Consider the following 20,642-nt stretch of genomic DNA (forward strand, 5'->3'; position numbering starts at 1 on the left):
TGATCCTTTGTTTTGTTACAAAGGAGGTCATGAAAGTGACGGAGAGTCTCCTCATCTCCACAGAGGAATCTGTATTCCACAAATAAACTAATTGAGCTTTTTAGTTTTTGAGCTATAAGCTCTTTTTGCCCCTTGGGTATCATAAACAAGAGTGGAGAAAAGCAAAGATAACTGGATAAGAACAATAAAGTAATGCTACTGAATCATAACACTTCATACCACCATTGGCTGACATTATACAACCACATCAACTTACCTACTGGAAAATGACGATGTTAAAAATCTCAAGGGAGCTCCCTTAAGCTTTAACTCATTCATTCATTCATTCATAAATGTACCTGTGAGCCCGCCCAGCTAGAATACAATTATATGATATTACACATTGCTCATCTAGCTAGTCATAAGATATTTGATTGTAAAGAACTTTGCTATCAAACTTTTATGTGACTTCTGTTCAGTTTTATGTAATCTGAAAATGTAAAATGGGGGGAATTTGTTGCTCAATGTATTGCCAGCAACACTATTGTTTGTTCCTCAAAGTATGCTTTCCCCCAAATTTACTTGAGAGGCTAAATAAATGGTAGAAAAGTAGCGTTGCCTAGTTCCCAGTTTGTATAATGCTTTAGGCTGCTTTACTTTTTATTGAAAAAACACATATTCAGGTCCTATTATAAAAGTTTGCACATTGAAGAATCTATAAATAGAAGAGTTAGGGAGTAAAAGGTACCAGATTTGGTATAAGTGATCTTTTCATTTTATATGCATATACTTGTACTGTACTCATTATTAGAAATTGCATATTTGTAGGAAAAATATTAAACTCTAGGTCCCATTGTGGTCCACTAGCCTTTGCTAGTCCCACTGGCAAAGGCTGTGGCTCCTTTCCCAGCTCCTGCTGTCTGGGGGTGTGTGGCTGGCTGTGGCCTTCTGATATTTCTGGGACATGCAGGGCATTGCAGAAGCACACGTTTCTCTTCTAGCCCTCCCTTATCTCTTTTCTGTATTTAAGTTATTTAAATCTTATAAAAATAATACATTAATATATACCCTAAAATTTAAGCCATGCAAAAGAATAACAGGGAAAGCCCCCTTCCAGATGTTTCTGTTTATATAAATATACATATGAAATTTTTATGTACGAAATGAAGTCAGACTACTTGTTATGTGACATTTTGCATTTTATATTTAATGTTTTCTTGGTGATCTTCCATATCTGCCTCAGTTCTTTTAATTACAACATTGTTTTGTACTATATGAATATATCAATAATTTATGTCACAGTTCCCTTACTGATAACATTTTGCCTTGTCTCCCAGATCAATTTTTATTATTACAACATTGTAAATATTTTTACATATTCTTTGGATATGTATCCTATTTCTGTAGGATAGCTACTTTGAAGTAGAATTGCTTGGGTCAAAGACTGTGTACATTTAAAATTTTGATAGTTCTAATGGGGAGGTGTTGTTCAATTGGTACAAAATTTTAGTTTCACAAGCTCTAGAGAGCTGCACAGCATAGTTAACAATATTGAATTGTACATTTAAAAAATGTAAGAGGGTATTTGATCTCATGGTAAGTGTAAGTATGACAAAAAGGGAAGAGACATAAGAAAATTTTTGGAGGCAGTGGATGTTCCTGTTACCTTGATTGTGGTGATGGTTTCACAGATGTACGCATGTGTCCCAACTCGTTTTTTGCATATCAGTTCCACCTCAATCTATTTTAAACAAGAAACAATATATGCACAATGAAGTTAGAGAAGTACTACAATGAAATTTTAAAATTTAAAGAGAAATAATGAAAAGTAATAAACTGACCAAGCTTGGTTTGAATAAAAAAAATTTTGTAGCTACTTACACAAAGCAAATACTAGTTTACACTCAATTAGTAATATACCAATGATTTTTGACCTTGAACACAGTGAAATCAGCCAGGCTCCTAAAAACTAAACAAAGCAAAAATCTCAATGCTCAGGTAATATTCATGGAAGTTTTAAACCAATTGGTGTGAAGTGGGATCTAGGCAGATTGTCTTTAAAATCTTTCCAGGGTGTTAAAATTATTTGTCTAGAAATAAGGTTCATTGTTACAAATTCTCACTAATCTACAGTCTTTTTTTATTTTGGCCAATTCCAAATGGGGAGAGAATGTATCTTTTTTATATATATAAATTTATTTTTTATTGGTGTTCAATTTGCCAACATATAGAATAACACCCAGTGCTCATCCCATCATGTGCCCCCCTCAGTGCCCGCCACCCAGTCACCCTCACCCCCCGCCCACCTCCCCCTCCACCACCCCTAGTTCGTTTCTCAGAGTTAGGAGTCTCTCATGTTCTGTCTCCCTTTCTGATATTTCCCACTCATTTTTTTCTCCTTTCCCCTTTGCTCCCTTTCACCACTTTTTATATTCCCCAAATGAACGAGACCATATAATGTTTGTGCTTCTCCGATTGACTTATTTCACTCAGCATAATACCCTCCAGTTCCATCCACATCGAAGCAAATGGTGGGTATTTGTCGTTTCTAATGGCTGAGGAATATTCCATTGTATACATAGACCACATCTTCTTTATCCATTCATCTGTCGATGGACACCGAGGCTCCTTCCACAGTTTGGCTATCGTGGACATTGTTGCTATAAACATCGGGGTGCAGGTGTCCCGGCGTTTCACTGCATCTGTATCTTTGGGGTAAATCCCCAACAGTGCAATTGCTGGGTCGTAGGGCAGATCTATTTTTAACTCTTTGAGGAACCTCCACACAGTTTTCCAGAGTGGCTGCACCATTTCACATTCCCACCAACAGTGCAAGAGGGTTCCCTTTTCTCCACATCCTCTCCAACATTTGTGGTTTCCTGCCTTGTTAATTTTCCCCATCCTCACTGGTGTGAGGTGGTATCTCATTGCGGTTTTGATTTGTATTTCCCTGATGGCAAGTGATGCAGAGCATTTTCTCATGTGCATGTTGGCCATGTCTATGTCTTCCTCTGTGAGATTTCTGTTCATGTCTTTTGCCCATTTCATGATTGGATTGTTGGTTTCTTTGGTGTTGAGTTTAATAAGTTCTTTATAGATCTTGGAAACTAGCCCTTTATCTGATACGTCATTTGCAAATATCTTCTCCCATTCTGTAGGTTGTCTTTTAGTTTTGTTGACTGTATCCTTTGCTGTGCAAAAGCTTCTTATCTTGATGAAGTCCCAATAGTTCATTTTTGCTTTTGTTTCTCTTGCCTTCGTGGATGTATCTTGCAAGAAGTTACTGTGGCCAAGTTCAAAAAGGGTGTTGCCTGTGTTCTCCTCTAGGATTTTGATGGAATCTTGTCTCACATTTAGATCTTTCATCCATTTTGAGCTTATCTTTGTGTCTGGTGCAAGAGAGTGGTCTAGTTTCATTCTTCTGCATGTGGATGTCCAATTTTCCCGGCACCATTTATTGAAGACACTGTCTTTCTTCCAATGGATAGTCTTTCCTCCTTTGTCGAATATTAGTTGACCATAAAGTTGAGGGTCCACTTCTGGGTTCTCTATTCTGTTCCATTGATCTATGTGTCTGTTTTTGTGCCAGTACCACACTGTCTTGATGACCACAGCTTTGTAGTACAATCTGAAATCTGGCATTGTGATGCCCCCAGATATGTTTTTTTTTTTTTTAAATTCCCCTGGCTATTCAGGGTCTTTTCTGATTCCACACAAATCTTAAAATAATTTGTTCCAACTGAGAGAATGTATCTTGTGTGAATTTGCATATTCCTGATTAGTAGTGAAGTTGATAAATATTTTCATGTGTCCAATAGCCATTGCATTGTATATCTTGCCTATTTTTCTGTGGTTGTGTTTTGAATCTTAATACAAATTAACCCTTTGTTATAGTATTTGTAAGTATTTTCTTTCAGTTTCTCATGTCTTTTTATCTACTCTTCTGTTTGAAAACTTTAAAATTGTACATTAGTAAATATATTGATTTTCCTTCATAGCTTATAAAATTTTGTGTATTAAGAGCTAAGAAGATTTTTCTGATGTCATTTCAAGAGAACAAAAATTTTTTATTTCCTCCTGGTAGGTTTATAGTTTTAAAAAAATGTTTAGAAGTTGCTTCTCTCTTGATGTCATTTTATGTATAGTGTGAGGCAGGGATCTAATTTTACTTTTTTTTTTCTTTGATGGAGATTCAGTTGTATCAACACAGATAATTGGCTTCTCCACTCTTTCCTCAAGTGATCTGAGATATTACCTATATCAAGTATTGTCATCTCATATGTGAGAGTTTCTTTCTGGATCCTTCTCTATTACATTGAGTTATTTGGATGCTCCCATGCCAGGTCCATGCTGTTTTAATTACTGCTACTTTGGTGTATTTTAATACTTGATTGGCCAGAGAGTTTTCTTAAATTCTTTAAAACTACTTTTTGCATATTTTCCATTCCAGATCATTTTTAGAAAAGTTGAAAATCAAATAAAAAAAAAAAACCCTCAAAAATGCTACCGGGGATTTTGGCTGGTCTACATGAATTTATAAATTATTTTGGATAAATTGCAATTTTTTCAAGCTTTTATTTAAATTCCAGTTAACCACAGTGTAATATTAGCTTCAGGTGTACAACTTAGTGATTCAGCACTTAAATACAACACCCGGCGTCCATCACAACAAATGCTCTCCTTAATCCCCATCCCCTACTTAACACCTCCCTGCCTCCCCCCTCCCTTCTGGTAGCCATCAGTTTGTTCTTTCTAGTTAAGAGTCTGTTTCTTTTTCTTGGTTTTCCTTTCTTCCCACCCCCATGTTCATTTTTTTTAATTCTTAAATTCCACATATGAGTGAAATCCTATGGTATTTGTCTTTCTCTAACTGACCTATTTCAATTAGCATTATACTCGCTCTATCCATGCCATTGCAAATGGCAAGATTTCACTCTTTTGATGGCTGAGTAATATTCCATTGTATATATGCCACATCTTCTTTATCCATTCATCAGTCAATGGACATTTGGGCTTTTTCCATAATTTGGCTATTGTTGATAATGCTGCTATAAATATTCCCTTTTTCCATTCCCTTTGAATTAGTATATTTGTATCCTTTGGTTAATGCTGCTATTTCCTGTATTATAATTTTATCCATTCTGACTGGTGTGAGGTGATATCTCATTGTAGTTTTAATTTGTATGTCCCTAATGATGAGTGATGTTGAAAATTTTTTAATGTGTGTCTGTTGGCCATCTGGATATCTTCTTTGGAGAAATGTCTGTTTATATCTTCTTTCCATTTTTTAATTGGGTTGTGTTTTGGGTGTTGAGTTTTATAAATTCTTTATAGATTTTGGATACCAACTCTTTGTCAACTCGTATGTCATTTGTAAAAATCTTTTCCCATCCCATAGGTTGCCTTTTAGTTTTATTGATTGTTTCCTTTGCTGTGTAGAAGTTTTTTATCTTGATGAAGTTCCAGTAGTTAATATTTGCATTTATTTTCCTTGCCTCAAGAGAAGCTGATGTCAAAGGTTAGGGCTGATGTCAAAGAGGTTGCTGCCTGTGTTCTCCTCTAGGATTTTAATGATTTCCTGTCTCACATTTAGGTCTTTAATCCATCTTGAATTTATTTCTGTGGATGGTGTAAGAAAATGATCTACTTTCAATCTTTAGCATGTCGCTGTCCAGTTTTTCCAACACTTTGTTGGAGAGACTATCTTTTTTCCATTAGATATTCTTTCTTGCATTGTCAAAGATTAATTGACCATATAGTTGTGGGCTTGCAAATTTTAATATCATTCAGTTATCCTATTCAGGAACATGGTATGACCATTCATTTATTTTTAAATTCGTATGTATTTTAGTAAAACTTAATAGCTTCTTTTCCACATATTTTCAACATACTGTGAGATTTACTCCTTGATATTTTTGTTATTATTTTGCTAATACTGGCATGGGAACATTTTTCAAATTATGCATTGTGATTTGTTATTCCTAGTGTATGGGGGAGTTACTCATTTTTAATGTGGCCCTTATATCCACTTTATTGAGCTATTTTTATTAATTATCATAATTATTCAGTATAGTCTTCCAAATCTTTTTAGAAAGGCAGTTATATTTGCTACAAATTTTTCCTCATTGCAGTGACTAGGACATTCCACCAGATTATCTATTTCTGTAAATGTTCCATGTCTGTTTAAAAGGAATGTGTAGGGAATGCTTGCATTGTTCCTTACCCATTCCCAATAAAAATTCTCAGCAAGCTTGTAATACAACAGTTTGAGTCTAATTTCTTTTTTCCTCTGGAACAATATTTTCTCATTTTCTTTCCTGGAGTTCTATTGAGTCTCATCTCTTGAGTCTTAGGTTTATGAGTGCTGAATCATCAGTATAAAGCCAGTTTGCAAATAAACAGAAAGCAAAGCAATATATTTTACTATTTTGACTTACATGCTCATATGCCATTCACTCTGAGCATTGACTTTTTACCATTTCTCATCCTGGGACATGAAGAGTATCTGTAAGCCAACCTCTGTGCTGGGTGCCAGGCCCTCTGTCATCATTAATAAACAGTCACTGGCAGGCTTCACTTTTCTTGCTCTCTGAGTGGCATATTTGGAGGAAAAAATGCTGAAATCATTGAAAGTCAGTTGGATGGCTGTGTGATGGCTGTATCTCCTCACCAGGTCTCACCCACTGCCCCTTGATTACAGACGGTGGGGAGCAAAAGAGGGGCCTCCACTCCCGATTGTGCCTCTGACTGCCTTCTTACCTCACTGTCACCACGTGGGACTCTACAGGAAGCTCCAAATGATGGCTCTGGGAGCATGTAGCCTATCAGAGTTTCGTCTACTTGTTTTATAGTATCCTTTTCTGAATCAAGTTACTTGAAGTCTTTATGACACAAATAAGTATCCTTGACCTCTTAATCCCAGTTACCTCCTCTCTGGATAGCTGTAGTAACCTGCATGGTCTCCATATGTTCCATCTGCCCCCTCCCTACAGGGGGCCCTTTAGCTGGAATGATCTTTTAAAAATGTACGCAACTCATGTGAGTCCTCCCACTCTCCTCCAAAACAATACCCTTGAATATTTCCTATTAATCTTGAATGAAGATTAAAATCCTCAACCTGGCCTATGGGTGCAGCAGATTCCTTTGCCCACTTAATTTTTTAGCTCATCTTGGATCATTTGCCACCCAGGCTCTGGGTCTCAGCCACACTGGCCTTCGTTAGGTCTTAAACAGGCCATGTTCTAATCCTCCTTAGGGCTTTACACATACTGTTTCCTCTGACTGGTGTGCCTTTCATCATGTCCGACCTCCTTCACCAGGGAAGGCTCCTACTCTGTCCACACCTCAGTCCAGACATAGTTTCCTCAGGGAAACTTTTCCTGATGTCCTGGCCTAGAGTCCCCTGTTGCAAACATCCATAACCCTGTGCCACTTTTCTGTATAGCACTTCTTAAAGTTTTCATTTATTTGGATGGGCTTAACAATTAAGATCTTTCTTCTCCACTAAGCTTTATGAGCTCCACGAGGCAAAAACTAGATCTGTTTTTGTCTACCAGGATGTCTCTAGTTCCTGGTATCAGACATGGTGAATAACTGCAAATTTGTTGAATGAAAGAATTAAAAAATGGTTGGATGGTTGGAGGCATCTGGCTCCCTGATTTAGTCTCAGATACATTCTTCATCTCAATTTCATAAGCATTTATTTCTCTTTTATCAGCAGTAAGAGGATTGGAGGTAGATATTACTCTATGTACCAGATAAGGTAATACTTTTTTTTTTCAAAGATGTTATTTAAAACACTGAGAAACATTGTTTAGAAGAGTGCCTATTGATCTTGTCTTTCCAAAAGAAATTTTGAGAAAAATGAAGGAAAAAGCAAAATCTATTCAACTTTCACATATTAGCAACATGATTGTGATAATGATAATGAACAAAGGCCTCCCAGTCTTAGAAAGGAATGTGAACTGCGAAGTATCTGAAGGCTGACAGAGCCTGGAAATGTCTGAGAAGACGCAGGGGCAGGATGACAACTAGCAAAACAACTTGCATTAATTTAAGAAGTGGAAAAGCTTATTGGAAGCATTCTTCAAAACCCTTCAGAAACTAGTAAAATAATATTTTACTATGTTTTCTCCAGCTCTTAAAACTTCACAAATGCAAATACATGATAAAATGTGAAAATAAGTATTGGCAACTAATTACATTCTCAGGGGAGATTTAATTGAAAAATAAGCATATTTGCACTGCTTCTTCTTAGTAAGATGTTTATGGCATCTGGTCAAAGTAGAACAAACATTTGAAAATCCTTTGACATAGCTGGTATTTAAAGAATAGCAATTGGCTAACATTTGTGGCTCTGTATGCTGAATATTTTGGCTCCCATTTGCTGGTATTCATTCTGAAAGATTTATAATCCTTTGGGGAGTGTGGTCAGTGACAAGAGTAGAACTAAATCCTGAAATGTGGAAAAACTAACTTTCCCTAATATAAAACTGTTCTAAAAAAAAACTCTCAAGTCTATGAATATGTTTCCAGATTTTCAGAAAAAAAGCTGCTGATTTACAGAGTTTTTTTTCTATAAGGATCTAACTTCTCAATGATAAATGAAAATTTTCCATCCTTTGGCTTCAAAAGTGGCTTAGAGATCATTTAGAAAAATATAGTGTCTTACCTTTTGGGCATCTACCACAAGTACACAATTCCTTAAAATTGTTATGTCATTGGTTATGGTGCATATGATGAAATCAAGCACACAAGATAGAAATAATCTAGAAGAGAAAAATTAAGAGACCTCGAAATGAAATAGGAAAGAATGACTGTGCTGAATGTGTAAGTAGGAAAGTGCTACCAAAGAAAATACAATGCAAGTATAGCAGTCAAGAAAGTCCTCTATCACACACCACTGAGAACGCCAGGACAGCATGCTCTGCTTCGGAGTTTGGTGTGTGTGTGTGTGTGTGGACTCTGTTGGCTTGACTGAGGCATGACATGCTGTTTGATACCTTCTTGCTTTCAAGTCATGCTTGAGTCTGAAGGCACTGCCTAAAGAACTCTATCTGAAGCTCCTGGTTTGCATTTTTAAACTTTTCATGTGGGAGCCCGCCCAGCTCTCCTCCTCCAGGTACACCAGGGGAGTTTTTGGGCTCCTTTTAACCCAATTAAATTCAACAAAAGAATTGTTAAATAATTGTTTCTCTCGCTTTCTCTTTTTTTTATATATTATGATTAGCATTTAGATTCTTCTTTATGATTTATGAAATATCTGCCTTCTGTTTTTAAAAAGAAAGGCATCAAAAGTGCTAATGTGTGTTTGGAGAGGTCCTGTACCCCAAAACAAGGGAGATTATAAAATTGAATGTAATAAGGATTTACTATTTTATGTTTCAAAATGAACTGTAGGACGATTGGTGGTGGTAAAAATTTCTCTTGATATAAACAAAAAGACATTAAAAGCTATGGGAAGAAAACTCCTTATTTTCAATGTAAATAGTAAAGTGAAGGCTTTTGCCATTCTCAACTTCATCTTGAATATAGAGGACAGCCTGGATTACTCAGGAAGAAAATTAATATGAAAAGCAGACTGACAATGGTTTCAGCACAGGATAGTGGTTTGTAATATTTTTAGAGATGTGGAGGGGCTTTTATGGACGCATTAAGAGGAAAGGCTGAAGTCTAAACCTTTCTATCTTTTTGATGCTTGCCCTCTTATAATCCCATTTCAGCTTCTTATTTTAAAAGTAACACATCATGTTGTATTCACAAAAGGATTTGTGTGTGTGTGAGATATGAAGGAGGAGGTTGGGCTGCTTGAATATAATTTCCACTTTTGTGTAAATGTATATATTGTATCTATGAACATGTATCTGTAATATAGCAATATAAAGTCATAATCAGCAAATGAGAATAAACATATTTTGTAGGTGTCTTTCTTCAAAAAGGAAAGAGATTTATTTGAGGCCATTCATACTGTGTTTTGAGGTAGAGACCGAAGGCCATCTTTCATGAGCACCTTTTACAAAAATAGTTTATCCTTAGCTCCATTAGAAACATTGCTCTTGTGTCTTATGAACTATTTCGGTGCTTATACTGGAACTCTTATTTACCATCCCGTCTTAATAGGAGGAGAAGTAATATGTACTATGTTGCATCCATCAGAAGATTTTTTAAAGCATTAATGATGGGTGGACATTGCTTAAGAATTCCTGCAATGAATTCTGATTATAATTTCCTGGTGCATCTGTTTCACTGATCAATCATTACATTCTTTTAAATTCTCCCAGATTGTTTTACCTTAAAGGAGCCATTCCCCACTACCTTTTACAGCTGGTGATTAGCCAAGCAGACATTGATCACATGATTCTCAACACTGGGACAGCATTTTGCATGCGATACTGAAGGCTACCTTTTTGTCCTTTATCCATACACGGAGTCATCTCCAGTTCCTAATGGGCTCGCCACCTCCTTCCCAACCCCATGGCCCCTCTCCCACTTAATCCTGGTCCCAGCATGGATTGTTGTACTGCTTCCCACATGGTTTCCCTTTCCTCAGGTTTTTCCCTGTTCCAGACTGTTCTACATACATCTGTGAGAATAATTTCCAGACACGGTTTGGATTGCACAGTATGCTGTTCAAGAACTCCAGGGACGGCCTGTTACCTCTGCATAAAACTTACATTCCTCAGTGGATTTCTCAAGGCTTGCCCCTCGACTCTATTTAATGTACTAATACCACCTAATGCTCTAGCTGTTTAAAGCAGACAGACCACCTTTAAATGTTGACTCTTAATTGGAATAATGTTTTATGATACTCTGTAAAGCTTTTTTGTGCTTCAACTCTACATGATTCATTTAACAAATTATAACCCACTCGGAGAACTTAAAAAAATTTAACATGCCATGTATGGGGAGACACATTTCCCAGTTCATGGATTCATAACCATTAAGGAAATTTCTATAGAAGCGTGATCTTATTTAACCTTTCCATGGCCTTGCGTTTCGTAGGGAGGAAATCAGACAGCTACAGTGATTGCATTGTGTTCAATGAAAGATTTCAACTTGGCGCAAGAGACCTGCCAGTTGGCAATCAGAGATGTTGGAGGCCTTGAAGTTTTGATAAATTTACTGGATACTGATGAAGTCAAATGTAAGGTGAGTGGCTTACCTCACGTGGGTGATGAGCCTTGTTCATACCTCTTTGTGCTTCTCTTTTTACTGATACATCTCTGCTACCTCTGCCTAGTTCTTGTCTTTGCCTGCTCATCTCACTGATAGCTTGTTCCTTTTGTTCACTGCTCTTCTCTTCTTGGCTGTGCTTTATCTTCTGGTTCATTTCCAGAACCTTTTCTATGTGCTTCTTAAATGATGAATGTTTGTCTGCATAATTGAAGGAAAATAAGGAGGCTATGTGTAACACCTGGGAACAGAAGGCATTTCCTTTAAAAACTTCATGAGGGAAGGATTTGAGGTAGACTTGGAATTTTTAAAACTCTAGGACTGGTTATGTATTAAGCACTTATTTTCACCTCTAACTCCTATTTTCTCATTTAGATTGGTTCATTAAAAATCCTAAAGGAAATCAGTCATAATCCTCAAATCAGACGTAATATTGTTGACCTTGGGGGCTTACCAGTTATGGTTAATATACTTGATTCTCCACATAAGAGTCTGAAATGCCTGGCAGCTGAGACAATCGCAAATGTTGCCAAGTTTAGAAGAGCCCGACGGGCAGTGAGACACCATGGAGGCATTACCAAACTGGTGAGTACCTCTGCCATTGTCATCAGCACACCACCTGCCACCAAGATGTCACCTCTCTGCTGTCCTTCCTGGCCACTCCTGGATGTTAAATAACCATAGGTGTGTTCCAGGAACCTTCTTTGGTATAACGTCCTCAAAAACTGTTTTTGTGTATTCACATTAGCAACTGGCCAGAAAACAGGTCTGATCTTATTTTTCAAAGATATATACATCTAAATAAGAGATGTAATTTACACCTACCACATTGGTAGGGAGATGTTTATGTGTGTGTGTAGTGTCGGGAAGTGTAGTCCATGCTCTCTGCTCTGGTGAGCTCACCATGAGGACTGCCTCCCAAGGAGACTGTCAGAGCAACAGACATTTATTCATCTCATTGTTACTTATGATAGTGACAACTGAAAACTATGTTTACCATATGAGATCGGTAAAATAATATGAAGTGTATCTCGAGGAAACATGCATCATCAGCTATCAGTATATAATATTATATAAAATTATGACAGGATCAAAACCTGATTGACACATATGACTCCAATTTTCAAAGACTTACCTAACAAGTATATAACAAGTTTTCTATAAAAACATGTGAAATAAATACACAAAATTGTACGCAGGTGTTTCCTCTGAAATAACTACCAATTTTTCTTCATATTTTTCCACATTTGCCAATTTATTGTGTATTATTTTTATAATTTAAAAAATGATTATATCAATAACTGTCACTGAAAGAAATAAGTGAACATTCTGTTCAACACTCATGTCAAGAAAACGTAGGGCATTAAGGAAATGCATTTTCATCCACCTTCCAAAGGATCTTGTGTTCCTCCTATAGCATTTACATACTGGACAGTCTCCACTTCTATAGTTTGAGCTCCTTGAGATAAGAGATGTGTCTTACTTATCTTACTGTCATCTACAGCACTTAGCCCAGTACCCTACACATATGAAAGGTTAATAAATATACATTGAATCAATATGCATTTAATAGGAATGCATACACAGTGAAATGTGTTTAGAAATTTACTGAGAGATTCTGTGTACGGATCTTCCTTGATTTACAATGGAGTTATATGTCCAGATAAACCCATTGTAAGTTGAAAATACCGTAAGTTGAAATGCATTTAAGTAGAAATGCATTTAATACAGCTAACATACTGAATATCACAGATTAGCCTTGCCTACCTTAAACATGCTCAAAATACTTAGCCTCTAGTTGGGCAAAATTATCTAACACAAAGCCTATTTTATAATAAAGCATTGATATCTCTTGTAATTTACTGAATCTGTACAGAAAGTGAAAACACAATGGCTACAGATTGGGAACAAAATGGTTGTAACCATATCAGTTGCTTACCCTTGTGATGTTGTGGCTGACAGAGCTGAGGCTTGCTGCCACTGCCCAGCATCACAAGAATGTAACATACATATTACTAGCTCAGATAAAATTCCAAATAGGATTTCTACTGAATGCATATCACTTTCACACCATAGTAAAGTTGAAAAATAAGTTGAACCATCATAAATTGGGGACCGTCTGATGTCACTTGTAATCTGTAGATCACAATAGAGTGTAATTATTTGCTTCAAAAATAAGATAGATTTATGGCTGCATAGATGGATAAATAGATGGTTAGCTATGAGATAAAACAAATGTGATAATGTTAATTATAGAATCTAGGGAATGTATACATTTTTTGCTGTATAATCACTGTACAACTCTTTCAGCCATTGTGTATGTTTGAAAATTTTTCATAATAAAATGTTGGGGAAAGGTAATTATTAGTATGATTATCAGTGTTCTGCTTAAGTAATGAAGTAATACATTAGGCTGATGTGGCTGTCTACTGGAATTATGAATAATGTATAGAATAAATGAATAATGTAACTTAAAACTATAAATTTTAGTAAATTTCTTTTATGAGAGTCTTATATATCACATTCGGGGACTTAGAATTTGGTACCTGAATTGCAATTACTTAGTCAAGATAATGCTACACATTTTAATATAATCTTACATGATAGCTAAGTTAGGAATGGGAAAGAAGAGTAATAGATCAACCATTAATAGACTTGTAATTACTAGGTTGAGAACACATCTGAGAAAGATCAGGATTGGTAATCCATTTTTGGTTTGCTAACAATATGAGGGTAGATGACATACAGATAAGAGTCCCTCACTAAAATGGGAAGAGAGGGAGATCACTCAGTACAGAGATGGAACAGTGGGCTTGTCATGACATCAGAGCAAGGGAATGGAGGTTAAAAGAAGAGCAGGCAGGAGGCCATTGACCACAGTGGGGTTTGGGCACTTAGATGGAGATAGATCTCGAAAGAGGCACACCTGGTAGAAACCTGGGCAGAAGTTAAGAATTCTGAGCAAGCAGAAAGAATGCATCCATGCAGGGAAGGATTGTAAGAACCCGGGCTGCAGATATAGTATACAAATCTTGTTAATATAAATGTAACAGCCATATTAATATTAATACAATCTTGGTGAGATTAAATTTCTTGTAGGAAGGAAATGTAAAGGCTCCCAGATCTGGAGGAAGGTATATTTTGAAGGGTTCTGTTTCTTTGCTTTCACTGACTATTTCTGTGTAGTATGAAAATTAATTCGTAGAAGTATTCTTATTTTTGATGGAAGTTAGCTTGGTAGCAGCCCTGTAACTGTTGTGGGAAATGTTGTTTTATTTTAAAGATTCCCACATACATTGTATTTATCTGTTTTTGTAGGTCGCTTTACTGGACTGTGCACAGAGTTCAGCAAAACCAGCTCAATCAAGTCTGTATGATGCCAGAGACGTGGAAGTAGCTCGCTGTGGGGCACTGGCATTATGGAGCTGTAGTAAGAGTAATGCAAATAAAGAAGCCATTCGTCAAGCCGGCGGCATTCCTTTGTTGGCTCACTTACTGAAGACTTCTCATGAAAACATGCTAATTCCAGTGGTGGGGACATTGCAAGAATGTGCATCAGAGGTACTCAAGCCAGCTCTGCTTCCCTTGTTTTCATTTGCATTAACTTTTTTTTAGTTGAATAATAATTTTTAAGATTATTGTGACTGCTAAGGATTTTTTTTTGAGAAGTCAGCAGTTCTTTAGAGAAGATGAAACTAATAGAACATTAATTAAATGGTTACCTGTGTGATGTATTTTTTAAAATGTTGACTAAATTCTCTTATACAGTTGTGTTAATCTTGGACTTTAGTGTTTTTTAAGAAAGTTTGTTTGGCATACTTATTAGTAAATGTAAATAGATATTTATATTCATGCATTACACATGTAAATATTTAAATTTAAGGGATCCCTGGATGGCTCAGCGGTTTAGTACCTGCCTTTGGCCCAGGGTGTGATCCTGGAATCCTGGGATCAAGTCCCATGTGAGGCTCCCTGCATGGAGCCTATTTTTCCTTCTGCCAGTGTCTCTGACTCTCTTTCTCTGTGTCTCTCATGAATAAATAAATAAAATCTTTAAAAAATATATTTAAATTTGTATTCTTAGGAAAACTACCGAGCTGCAATCAAAGCAGAAAGGATAATTAAAAATCTAGTCAAGAACCTAAATAGTGAGAATGAACAACTACAGGAACAGTGTGCCATGGCCATCTACCAGGTATGGTGGACTCCCCAGCAAAGTTGTGGTGTTCTTCATATAGTTAAGGTGGCATTTCTAAATATGAAGTTTCATTCTCTGGGGCTATGACTCAGGAATCTGCATTTTTAGCAAGAATCCCCAGGGATTTTTCTGCACACACAGGTCTGCATCACTGTGCTAATGATAGATGCCTGTGTATGTGAGAGAGAGAAGCCTGCTCCAACATATCTTGATTATGTACATTTCTAGAAGGTACTTATATATCTTTGTCTCCTAAAACAAGTTACTTAGTGTAAAATAGCTAAATATATGCATGGTGCCTTTATATTGCTTTTCAAGTACCCTGTTCAAACATACTGATCTTGGGAAATTTATCTTCTGCCAAGACAGATGGATGATGAATGAGTGTGTGCTTGTGTATGTGTGTGTATTCCTGTTGTATCTTTTTATTATTTTAATCTTCATTAGCTTTTTGTGAGTTATGCATTTCATAGTACATCAGAAAAGGGAAGAAAAGGTAGCCTTGACAAATTAGTAGATGGCTGCTTACTGGCCATTCCAGCTTCTACCTATCAGAGAAATCAGAGCTGATTTCCTAGAGGAATACATTTTAAAATGTGCACAGTGACAGTATGCCAAAATGACAGAGTTAGAGAAAGGGGTTCATGTCAGTAGAGAATTGTATTAGTTTGCAAGGGCTGCCATAACAAAATACCATACACTGGGTGTCTTAAATAACAGAAATTTATTTCCTTATAGTTCTGGAGGTTACAAGTTTGAGATCAAGGTGTTGATAGCATTGCTTCCTTCTGGAGACTCTCTCCTTGGCTTGTTGATGGTCATCTTCATGTTCACATGTCTCCACATGTTCCTTCCTCTGTGTCCTAATATTTTCTTCTAAGGATACCAATCATATTGGGTTAGAGCCCACTTCAGTGACCTTTTTTAACCTTAATTACCTCTTTAAAGATTTTATCTTCAAATATGGTTACATTCTGAGGTACAGGGGTTAGGACTTTGACATATATCAGTTTTAAGGAAACACAACTCATAACAAGGATATATATAGCCTTGACTGGCATACATGCCTCATATGAGTAATTATGAAGGATTGGTTAGAAATAGTGATTAAGTTTTTAGAAGTTGCAATGTAAAAAACTGAAAATCATAAATAGAAGATAAAATGGCAGGTGCCTTGTGTGCATTTACTGTGAGGATTTCTTCTAGTGGCCCTCACAGATGATGCATGACATGCATCTGTATCATGTGGCCTCACAACCAACTGTATGCCTAGGATGATAACATATATATGCACCAAATTTAGCATCTTTTTTCTCTCAAACCTGGGAATCATGATAAGCTGGGAACATCTATGCAGTACATATTTTTTTTTTTTTTATGCAGTACATATTTACTTCAAAAGATGACACGAACATGGATAAACATAATACTTATCTCAAAGGATGACACAAACTTCTGGACAAATATATCTGAATATAATGCCATTTGCTATTGATATAACTAACTGTTCAGAGCATAGGAACTCTATTAGGGAAATGCTCATCTCTTAGATTTGGGGGCAGAAGCATTGAAGATCAGGCTAAAGCTTTATCACTCAGCTATCTTTTCTATACTTTCCCAAGACTGGGGATTGCATGACTGCAGAAATTCTCTGTCCATGCATGTGGTATTCTAGATTTCTTACCAACCTCTCTTTCTGTCTTCATGGAAGCCCACACTACCTCAGAACAGCTTGGAAGAATTTCCAAGCATGTAGAAAGTTCTAGACATTGCCAAAATCCTGTAAGGGAAGAGAGACACTGTCAGATAACTGCCAATATAAAGGAGAATTATATTTTACTTGGAGGCCCCTTCAGAAAATGATACTCTCTGAAAAGAAGTTTTGTAGCCACCAGAATGTCAGCCTCTTTAGCAATCACTGGAAGCTTTATATGCCGTCATCACTGACAGCCTCTGATTTGACTTTTTGTGTAGTGTGCTGAAGATAAGGAAACCCGTGACCTGGTTAGACAGCATGGAGGACTTAAACCCCTGGCCAGTCTGCTCAATAACACTGACAATAAAGAACGGTTGGCTGCTGTCACTGGGGCAATATGGAAATGTTCCATCAGCAAAGAGAATGCGACCAAGTAAGAGAAGCCTTTCAATATTCTATAATAAAAACATGGCCATTGAGGAATAGCTGTATTCTTAACTCACTGAAACTACATTGTGTATAGTGAGTCCTTCAACTAACATCTTCTCTTATTAATATGTAAATTTTTAAAAAGATTTTATTTATTAGAGAGAGAGAGAGAGCATGAGTAAGGTGAGAGAAAGAGGAAGAGGGAGAAGTAGACTCTCCACTGAGTGGGGAGTCCAACATGGGGTTTGATCCCAGGATGCTAAGATTATGACCTGAGGCAAAGGCTGGCACTTAACCAACTGAGCTATCCAGGTGCCCCAATATATAAATGTTTCTAAATAAAAGTATGGATGCCTAAAATTTATGGCCATTAAATTACATTCCCATAATGTTATTTTAATAAAGAATCGGTCCTAATATAACTCCTATAGTTTTTATACATGTACCTTCTAGACCAATTTGGCAGAATCAAGGTATTTTTAGAAATGAAAGACTTCTACTTCCCATCCCACCACCTGGCAATGGTTTTCTGTGCCTCACTAAAGGACTTGCTGACATAGTCTGTGTGTTGGGTTCTTTTTTTGGGGGGCAGCTGTTTAAATTATAAGTATCTCTGATTTCTTGTAGAGAAAGGGTTGATGTGATGGTGAGGGGTTGAATTTCCCACTGAATCTTTAAAGATGGAAGTGGTTCCATTCTTTTTCCTTTTTTAAAGATAATTGAGTCAGCTGGATGCCAGTTAACCAGTTAAAGAGTAGTCATTTTCAAATTATTTCATTGAATTTTAAAATACTTGTAAACTGATTTATTTTAATCTTCAAATTTATCTCTTCATATACTTTTAGAGTTCTTATGCCCTATGATGGATATTCTGAGGCAACCCTTCTTTGTATCAATGTGATGATTTTTTTTTAAGATTGTATATTTACCTGAGAGAGAGAGAGAGAGAGAGAGAAAGTATGCATGTGTGGGGAGAGGGTGAGAGGGAGAGAGAGAATCTCAAGCAGACTCCCCACTGAGCATGGAGCCCAACTTGGGGGCTTGATCTCTGAGTGTTGAGATCATGACCTGCACTGAAATCGAGAGTCAGATGCTCAATCAGCTGAGCCACCCAAGTGCCCCTCAGTGTGATGATTTAACAAGAAATTCACATCTTACTTAACAGAAGATAGATTTATTTTTGCTTTGTTCATGTAAAATAGTCTCTGTGACATGGGAAAAACACTTGTAGAATAGTAGAACTGCTGACACTGTCATTTGGAAGAAGTTGTAGTTGTCTTAGAGACTGTATAGTATAGTGATTAAAGGTGCAGATGGCTAGATATGGATGCCAGCATCGCTGTGTACCAAGCTTCAAATGAGCTTTCTGAGAATGGGGATTGTGGTCGTACTTGCATCATAGGGTTTTTGTAAGGACTGAGTGAGCATATGGTTGGCATTTGGCAATTTTGTGCTATTAATATTATCAGCTGATTTTATACCAAAAGTAATATCGTTCCTCTCTTTCCCTCGCCCTCTTTTTCTTGTGATGAACTTAGGTTTCGAGAATACAAAGCCATTGAAACTTTGGTGGGACTTTTAACTGACCAGCCTGAAGAAGTACTTGTGAATGTGGTTGGTGCATTGGGAGAATGTTGTCAGGAATATGAAAACCGTGTCCTTGTCCGGAAATGTGGTGGCCTTCAACCACTCGTAAACCTCCTTGTTGGAATAAACCAAACTCTTCTTGTCAATGTCACAAAAGCAGTTGGTGCTTGTGCAGTAGAACCTGAAAGTATGATGTAAGTAGCTTCACAACTGAAAGATTTTATTTGAGAGTGTTAGGGGAAATGCTCAGGTCATAATAGAATAGTGTCATCACTTAGAATTGGCGTGCATAAATGGTGAAAAAGTAAAATGGATTTACTTATAAATAACCACAAGATTATCAGTCATGAGTTACAGAGCCACATTGTTCCTTTGGATGAGCTGGAGGGCTGAGGCTGGGCATATTGGGAGGACTTAACATTCCCAGTAATTAATATCCCACCTGGAAACCTTCATATAATCAACAAAATTTTTCTCTGCTTCCTAAGGAAGAATTATCCATCTATCTAACTGAGACCCTAGGTAGTTCTAGGTAGCATTCTCACAATATCCTTGTTTCTCAATTCAATTCAGCAAACATATTTTAAGCACCTAACAAGTTAGCTGTGAACTAACAAGGGAAAGAGACAAAGAATTTTAAGCTGTGATCTTGTTCCTTAAGCAAATTTTTGTCTAATTAGGAAGAAAAGACTTAAATGTTGTACAACGTAAGAACAATAGCAAGATTATATAGAGATTATATATACATACATAAATATATATTTAAAAATATAAACATATTTGTGTATAAATTAAATGTAAATATATTTACATGAAATATGATTGTGTGTGTGTGTGTGTGTGTGTGTGTGTGTGTGTGTGCAGAAAGGCAAGAATCCATATGGGCCAAATATTGTATGAGGGTTATCCGGAGAACCAGAACCAACAGGATGAGAAAGGTGGGAGGAGTAGGGGGGATAGATTTAAGGAATTGGTTCAGGTGATTGCGGAGGCTTGGCAAGACCCAAGGCTGCAGGCTGGAGACTCAGGAAAGAGCGGCATTTTGAGGTCAAAAGCAGTTTGCTGGCAGAATTCCTTCTTGCTCAGAGGAAGTCAGCCTTTTTTTCTACTAAGGCCTTCTGATTGGATGAGGCCCACTAAGTCATGGAGGATTATCTGCTATACTCAAAGTCCACCAATTTAAGTATCAATCTCATCCCAGAAAACACCTTCACAGAAATATGCAAAACAATGTTTGAGCAGGGGCGCCTGGGTGGTGCAGTTAGTTGAGCACTTGACTCTTGATCTCAGCTCAGGTCATGATCTCAGGGTTGTGAGATCAAGTCCCACATCAGGCTCTATGTTGAGTATGGGTCCTGCTTGAGATTCTCCCTCTTGCTCTGGTCCCCCTGCTGGCATGTATGCTGTCTCTCTCTCTCTCTCAAAAAAAAAATTTTTTTTGATCAAGTATCTGGGCATCCCTTAACCCAGCTAAGTTGACACATCAACATTAACCATCACATATCCACCCCTTGTCAACTTGGTACCCACTCATGCATCTCCTTAAACCATACTTAATCTCCATAGAAAGATAATAACAAG

The 20,642-nt window shown here is 36.9% G+C and overlaps 1 protein-coding gene across 8 annotated transcripts in view; it reads left to right on the top strand.

Annotated features, from left to right (window-relative positions):
* ODAD2 (outer dynein arm docking complex subunit 2) overlaps positions 1 to 20,642 on the top strand; it is a 234,698-nt gene that overhangs the window by 56,054 nt on the left and 158,002 nt on the right. For all 8 annotated transcript variants that reach the window (XM_072825581.1, XM_072825578.1, XM_072825579.1 and 5 more), the window contains 6 exons: positions 10,981 to 11,127; positions 11,527 to 11,736; positions 14,470 to 14,712; positions 15,236 to 15,346; positions 17,324 to 17,478; positions 19,013 to 19,255. In XM_072825581.1, the coding sequence (XP_072681682.1) occupies positions 10,981 to 11,127; positions 11,527 to 11,736; positions 14,470 to 14,712; positions 15,236 to 15,346; positions 17,324 to 17,478; positions 19,013 to 19,255 (1,109 nt within the window). The remainder of the gene's footprint in view (positions 1 to 10,980; positions 11,128 to 11,526; positions 11,737 to 14,469; positions 14,713 to 15,235; positions 15,347 to 17,323; positions 17,479 to 19,012; positions 19,256 to 20,642) is intronic.

This window comes from Canis lupus, chromosome 5, assembly GCF_048164855.1.
Source record: "Canis lupus baileyi chromosome 5, mCanLup2.hap1, whole genome shotgun sequence".
NCBI lineage: Eukaryota > Metazoa > Chordata > Mammalia > Carnivora > Canidae > Canis > Canis lupus.